Raw genomic sequence first — 8,180 nt, forward strand, 5'->3', positions numbered from 1 at the left:
TGTTTGTTTCACATTTCTTGTAGTCAAAAACCTGATAACTGACCTTATTATATAGTCGGTGGGCGCTACTTTCTGAACCCTTTCATCGTTACACATGAAGTCGTACATTTCTTATAAACGGCATTTGGTTTTATGCAAGGCATGCTAGCAGGCCGCATTGGTGTGCAAAAAATGAAAGAAAGTTGTGTTGTTCGAAGGTATTGCAAAATGACTCTTACTTGAGAAATGTTCTTCATATATTACGTTTTGCATATGTCTTTGATTACAAGTAATATCTATGAAATTTATTATTGAACGTCTGAAATGCTAAAAGATGATACAGTAATAAAAATGATTCCCTTTACTATGGTCTTATAATATCATCAATACCGTGATTATGAAACACTTTAATGAACGTGAAACAATAAAAATTGCAGTGTCATCTTATCGTTCACTACTGGTTTCTAGCTTCACTAGGCACACTAATAATGGATGTGTGAGAACCATAACAGCTAGATATTTATAAAAATTGGTACCTGACTAATTGTCGATCGCTAATCATCGTGGTGGTAGTCACTCAATTCGGAAATAGTCCTTGGGCATTAGTATTAATATTGTTGTAATGATTATTATGAATATCGGACTTATTATTACTATTATTTTTAGTAATAGTGGTAGTAGCAGTACTAGTAGTATGAATCGAATCAGGATGTTGTTCCTACATGTAGTGTTAACATGCCCAACACAAGCGCCAGAAGAAATATGACAATATATTGACATTATCCTCCAAATATTATCGAAACAACTAACAAATGGCTAACGTACGAAAGACAAATATAAGTGGCAGACGGTACGTGCAAGGTTACAAGGTATGTGTGCTAATCGTCCGCCAAAGAAACACCAGGCTGCTGTCTGTCAGACTACTGAATACAGCATGCTACAGCGTCATATAATCAGAGATAAACATGAGTACTCACAAGGAAATCAAATACATGTGTATGTTGATCTGCGTAAGTGTGTTAGTCTGGCAGTAAGTAGTAAACCTGAAGGACAATAGGCAGTCTATAGGTATGTGAAATAAAACTCGTTATCAAATGCGTAACAGCAGTTGTATGTGGGGTAAAATGTGACCCATCAATACCAGCAATATTGTCCTCAAGTTTGTGAGTGGCAAAAAAAGAATTTAGTTACATAAATGAGCATGGAGTGGAGGACGCAGATACATTATTTGCCCTGATAAATATATATATATATATATATATATATGATGCTAATATTACCGTAAGAATGTGTGACACGATTGCGAGCTGGATGATTCGGGCGACAAATGGACGGTGTGGCTGCTTCATCAACGAGTGACACGGCCCCTTCGAGCAAATGTCCTCTCAACTTAGGAGAAAGCTTACAGTAATAAAGAACGCCCTTTCACAAAATTCAAAACCATTCAGGGTTATATACGTTTCTAGCAAGCAAAAGGTACGTGCATTAATATATTGAAGCAATAACTAAAAAGTTCAAGTGCCCTCTGACGTTTGTGTATAAGGCTTTAAAGTACTGTAAAACGCCCTTAGCCCCTACGTCAAATCAGCAAAGAAGTACTGGAGATTCAAAGCCTGTCGGAGGCAGGGTCTCACTGTACATGATTACAGTTTGCGCGCGTGGATGGTAACAGCAGCGGAGAAATTCAACCTTTTATTCCATGGTTCGCATGAGTTTCTCCACAAAGTTAAGTGAAACTATAGGATTCGTCCAAGAAGAATACCACAATTTTGCAAGGCCACACATGAAACATGATTGTAAATTGTTTGATAAGGCCCACATATTTGTCAATGATGTTAATGCTATCATACATGCTTGGCAGAAATGTGGCTATGTGAAGGGAGACATAGTTACTGCGTTTGAAAATGCTCTTCAGACTTTGTTTGCAGTGCGCGGTGACCATAGCGACTGTTTCCAAGAAGAGTGTGAACAAAGAGCGTCTGTTAAGTGTTAGTACTTCTAATCACTACGTTCTAGAACCATATCATCACCCCAGAATATGTTGAAACATACCAACTTCATATTGAGTGTGCGGCTAGGGCGAGAAATGTACGTATTTTGCAACACTACCCATGGCTTTTTTTCTCGTATGAATTGGTGTATTATCTTCAAATATTTTATGCCTGTATGTTACTGGTAATCTCACACAGTGGCGAAAATCTGTCTTCAACATTGGGGGGACGGGTAAAACCGTTTATATATATATTAAGGTATGTTCAAAATATTTATGAAGTTGAAAAACAATGTGGATGATCAGGGGATCAGAGTTGTCTTCAACATTGGGAGCTGGGCAGAATTGAGGCTTATTCTGGGGAGACATCAATTTCATCTCACTTTGCTTTGTGACATTCGGACACAAATAATCACATTTCTTCCCGAAAGATACATTTCAAATCGGATTATTGGGGGGACAGTCCCCCAATTCCAAGATTGGAGGGGACATGTCCCCCTCATCCGCCGGGATTTGCGCCAGTGATCTCACATGCTAACATTTCCTCTACTCTAAACTGACAATATCACAGGTCATTAATCATTGCGAATCGACTCTGACGTACCTTTTTGTCACAGTTATGTTACCTTTTGTGCCACGTCTTTTCTCTACTCTTTTTAGGCTATTCTCATTCGTTTCTGTACTTTGGAAGGTATGCGGAATTTTTTGCAGTTTTGCAATCGCAAGACAGTTCTTTTTATAGCTCTCGGGAACGGTTTGAAGTATCAAGTAAACAACAAGGCTATTGAAATTGCTGCACTATAGGAAGACTTGCTGTTCACATTTCCGTATGGAACTTCTTTCTATGGCCACTCTAACATGTGCCTTTTTTGGATAATTCCTTTATCAAGCCCGTTCATCACTGGATGCAGTGCATGCTGTGGTTTAGTCCCCACTGTACATTTGTTTCTTCAGCAATGTTATTGTTGTTGTACATTTGTTCGTTTCTCTGTACGAACCCCATAATTTCTCAACATTAAAGCCTCATACATTCCTTACTCGGTAGCACTGATACCGATCTTTCACTTATTTTCTTTAACTTTTTATGTTAATTTTCTTAATGTCATAAAATTGTGTACTTTTATTTGAAAACCTATAAGTTTGAGTCGGGTGTCAACACTGCTTGTGTGACACTACTGCCGTGTTCTTGGTCACGAGTTTTCCTCCCATAGGTATCAGGTTACGTGAAAACATTTTTTATTTTATGCTTTTTCTGGCATTTTTCTGGGTATAACTCGGCACAGCATCCGCCGGGTGCTGCATGGTATTTATATTATACGTAGCGGATCAACAAGACATTTCTGCACTGAGGGTCTATCACTACGAAGATTAGCGATCCACAATTAGTTGGATACCAATATTCATAAATATCTAGCTGTCTCAGTTGCATACGTCCCTTGCAAGAAAATGGACTTAGAAAGTGTGTTTCAATAGAATAATAATTGTAATAGCAATAGTGACAAAAGACACACTATATTTGTATATGAAAACTTTTAGCTAAATAAAAAAACACTATTATCTAACTTAAACTATATTTTTATTATCGTTATGTAACAGGTAGTCAACTCGCTGTGATGGAGTTAAAAATTGCTCTTATTTATATTCTATCTCATTTTGAACCTCATCCTTGCAAGAACATGCCAAAGGAGCTAGGCCTTCATCCAAAGGGTTTTTTTGGTAATCCTAAAAAAGATCCATGGATTACATTCGTAAGGAGGAAGAATAATATCAAACCACAAATAAGAAACAAATAATTATTTGTAGTTGGAACAATTGATATGCTAAATATGCTGTCTATATACAAACATGTTCTGAATCCGTTGCGATGTATATCTTAGATGATTACTGTTTATTATTTAAATGAAAGCATCCTGATTAGATCTCACTTATTTCCTTTCATGTAACTTTGAAAAAATAAATACTTATACACAAAAACACTACTATGATTTCGTAATGTGCAGGACCTGCATTTAAATAATACTGTAATACCTGTATTTATGGTAATAAAATGTACTAAACAAATAAGAAAGTCAAACGATATTTTGTAAATAACTCATATTATGATGTTTGAAAAGTATTGAACCTTTGTAGGTGAAAGTTGAGAATATGCTTATTTTCAGTTGAATAGAGAATTAAAAAAAACAAAAACGTATGTAGTTGTTATGGCCTATATTCTGTCAACACAAAAATCTTACCTCTGTGGTTTCTGGTCAAAAAGATGTGACACGTGATTTTCACGGACCTCTATCGAAACTAACTTAACATCATTAAGAGAGTCCTGCAGAGACCAAAACTAATAATAGTCTTACTGTGCCAGGTCAGAGCTACAAGGGTGGATGCATCAAAACCTCCCAGCTAAGTTCTTTCAATTCCTGGTGAGTTCCTAAAAATATATGTACTCTGACATTGAAAGTGTGATCTGTTGACCCTTTCTGTTGACCAGTTCCGACCGTTTTTTTTTAAATTGGTAAGTATACTCGTACTCATTTCAACAGCACAGATGCGAATCTATCCATGCATTCGGTCCTGATGCAAGATGACCTTCCAATTTCAACGAACGCCCATATAACCTTCCTGAGGGTCAGTGTTGCTTTGCCACAGGTTGTGGAGCTTCCTCACTCTTAAAAAAAGGTCTAATTCGCTCATTGCTGTCGCCGGTTATCCACTTTGCATCACTTGTGATCCACCGCTACACACTGAGATAAATAAGCGGTAACCCACTGGAGGTTAATGGAAAATGTGGCTGCTAGAACCAATTAATAATTTGGAGCAAACCTTCTAAGACAAAAAAAAGTTAATTTTACGAGGTTACCGGTAATCAATCGAAAAAGGTTACTGAAAACAATAATACATTCGTAACAATAATTTCGTGATGATTACAGGAAACACAATACATTGTACGTTGCTTTACGGTACAAATACCAAAAAACTTTTACAGCTTTTCTTATAGGAAAGAGTAACAACCAAACAAATTCTCACTGTTAGTTGTTACATACTTCTGATACGAGTTTCCTACAAGGGTATCATGTAACACTGGCCACATGGAGCTCTAACCAGGAGCTCTAACCAGGTTAGGGTATCCATAGCTGGCGGAGAAAAATATACAAGTCATTTAGTATTTCCATCCCCATTGGTTGAATCGCGAACTTCTTAAATACAGTTGGATTACTTGCCTCCTTGAGGTTCAAGGAAACAACCGTTGAGTTGATTTTAAGCCTCCACAGAGGCTAACACACGTAACTGATCTTATCTATTGACGACTTTGCTATTCCTCTTGGTTTTACAGTTTATTTTGATACTCCCCTCTTCGGAGGCAGACCTACCCCCGAAAAAAAAACAGTTGACGACTTTGGCAAGTCTCCCGGCTAGCGTTTATTTTCGTACTTCCTTTTCGGAGGAAAAGCACCTTGACAAAATAAAACTTAGAGCACTGATCTAAGATCATACCATTTATTGGGAACGCCACTACCCTTCTTGTAAGCTGGCGCCATCCCCCACTCTAGCAATAAAGATGTCTTCTCATAAGACACCCACCAAATCTGAGAAAAAATCTCAATCGACCAAGATTCCTGATATCAGGGGCAAAATAATCAGAGCCACATACAAACCAGAAGACTTTCTTCTGCCTTTCGGCAAGAAGAAGCAAACAGCCATTCCAGGGGAGCTCAAATCAAAACCAAGTACACTTAAGCAATCAAGTGCCTCACAACCATCTACTTCGAACAAACCTGAAGATATAGATTTTACAGTAGTGGGAACACTAAAGCGACGTAGGTTTTCATTGGAAAGCCTCAACAAGGCAGACTATCCGCCTCTCCCAGTCAGCAACAGGTTTGATTTTCACACAAGCAGATAATGCTAATGCCAGCAATAATACTGCTCTGCCAAAGCAGCCGCCCAGTCATAAGCCTCCTCCGATTTTCATATACGACATTACAAATACATATACTTTTATAAAGACCTTGTCACGAGCATTGAAGGAGCTCCCTTAGCACAGCCAAATAAACAGCGCATTCGAATTCAAGCGTCCAACAAAGATGATTATAACACCATCAAAACCTATTGCGAGCAAACAAAGACTGAGTATGCCACAGGTGTAGCAAAAAATGAACAACCTATTAAGGTAGTTGTCCGAAAACTACCTATTGACACAGATTTAGACGACCCGAAGGAAGAATTCTCCCGATTGGGCTACAAACCAACCAGCGTCCACCAAATGTCTCGTAAAAGCAAGACGGATGACAAGAAAATAATGATGCCACTGTTCTTGGTAGCTCTAGAAAGAACTGTAGCTGTCAGAGAGATATACGCAGTTAATATCTTGCTACATTACAAAGTCGTAATTGAACCATATGAACCTCCTTCAGTGCTGCAATGTTACAGATGCCAACGCTTGGGGTATTCGCAAGACACCTGTCAAGCCCACCCGAGGTGTCTCAAATGCGGGCAATCACATTTCACGCAGTCTTGCAGTAAAACAGACACATCCACACCTGCCAATTGCGCAAACTGCCAGGGAGATCATCCGGCAAACTACCGTGGCTGTGCAGTCTTTAAATCTTACTTTGAAGCTCTCAAATTGCCGGCACAGCAGCCAAAGAAACAACCGGATATAACCAAACGAAGTTTCTATACAACATCAGCAGAGAAACCTTCGATTCCCGCTGCTGACACTATCCAACCTGTGATTACAAATACCGAAGATACTGAAGCTTCCACTTCTTCCCACACCCTGCCACTTACTGCCCTTCAACAAGATAGTTCTAAAGAAGACCTGAACTTAAAGTCCGTTCTTTCCTTACTCAAGGGCTTACCTTTCCGCAAAATATTAACCCATATCAAACGTGGTATCACTCGTTTCCGACAAGCTGCAGACTCAGCTTCCAAGGCAGCAGTAGTAATAGAAACAATAGAGGAAATGGTTGACGATGGCTGTTTCTAAATCCAGCGTATTGCATCACACACTTATCCTTGCTACTTGGAATGCAGATAGCCTAGAGGGGCAAAAACATACACTTATCAGATTTCTCACCCAACATAGAGTCAATGCCATGTTCATACAGGAAACACATTTTACTGCTCGAATCAGTACTTGGCGCCTACCAAATTACATTGTTTACCGACAGGATAGAGTGGGTAGACAGAAAGGAGGATTGCTACTTATAATTAAAAAGGCATTCCCAGTCAGGTTGAACACAATACCACCCCTACTTACTTTGGAGGCACTTGCTGTTGAGTTAATAACTCCAGAAGTTTCATTAATATTGGTCTCTGGATACAGGTCCCCGGCCACTCAACTAGAACCCACAGATTTCGATGTCATAGCTAACTTAGGGCCAAAAGTCATCTTAGCTGGAGATCTTAATGCTAAGCATGGAGAATGGAACTCCATTACTCCAAACACTACTGGAGATGCTTTACACCAATATCTACTCACATCCAACTTCATCATCATTGCTCCACCAGATCCTACTCATCATTCAAAATTTGGCGGACAGCCCGATGTGCTTGATGTCGCTCTTTGCAAAGATGTGTCTTTTACTGTCCATCCTTATGTTATTTCGGATTTAGACTTTGATCACGACCCAGTCATTTTTCACGTCTCACATAGAAGTATCGCCCATTCTGTCCCTATCTTCAAGAAAATAGAAACTGATTGGGATGTATTTAAACAAGAACTGAACACTATGATCGATCTACGGGATCGGCTCGCCACCATTGAGGAGATCGATCAAGTGGTTTCTCATATCACGTTAGCACTTCGCACAGCAGAGGCAGCGAGCTCCACCTCTATAGTCTCTCCAACGCAACCCAGTCAATGTGGCAGTTTTCACCTACAACTCTATATTCATCTAAAACGTTGGGCTAGACGTCGATGGCAGCACACACTACATCCAGCATATAAAACACTGTGGAGCAAACTGCGTGCAAAGCTCAAGTTGCTGACAACGCGACAAAATCAACAATACTGGGCAGACACTTTTCAAAATGTCACAGCAAATGACCGTAAAATTTAAACATACTTCAAATCATTTCAACGTGCTACAAATGTTTCCAAAGCTAGAGTCATACAAGGACATCAAGGACTGACCCAAGATCCTCAGTTGCAAGCGAATATTTTCGCTGATTCTCTGGAACTCCAGCCTTTGAGCTTCCAGCCTAACAGAGCACG

The 8,180-nt window shown here is 39.3% G+C and overlaps 1 protein-coding gene across 1 annotated transcript in view; it reads left to right on the forward strand.

The window, feature by feature from the left end:
* The window catches only part of LOC145680704 (cytochrome P450 3A19-like), a 37,129-nt gene extending 33,196 nt beyond the window's left edge, over nucleotides 1-3,933 (forward strand). Inside the window, exon 4 of the mRNA XM_081751626.1 lies at nucleotides 3,566-3,933. Within this exon, the coding sequence (XP_081607752.1) occupies nucleotides 3,566-3,762 (197 nt within the window). The 3' untranslated portion in view covers nucleotides 3,763-3,933. The remainder of the gene's footprint in view (nucleotides 1-3,565) is intronic.
* Nucleotides 3,934-8,180: the final 4,247 nt, after the last annotated feature.

This window comes from Thermobia domestica, chromosome 1 (genome assembly GCF_964235325.1).
Source record: "Thermobia domestica chromosome 1, izTheDome1.hap1.1, whole genome shotgun sequence".
NCBI classification, from domain to species: Eukaryota; Metazoa; Arthropoda; class Insecta; order Zygentoma; family Lepismatidae; genus Thermobia; species Thermobia domestica.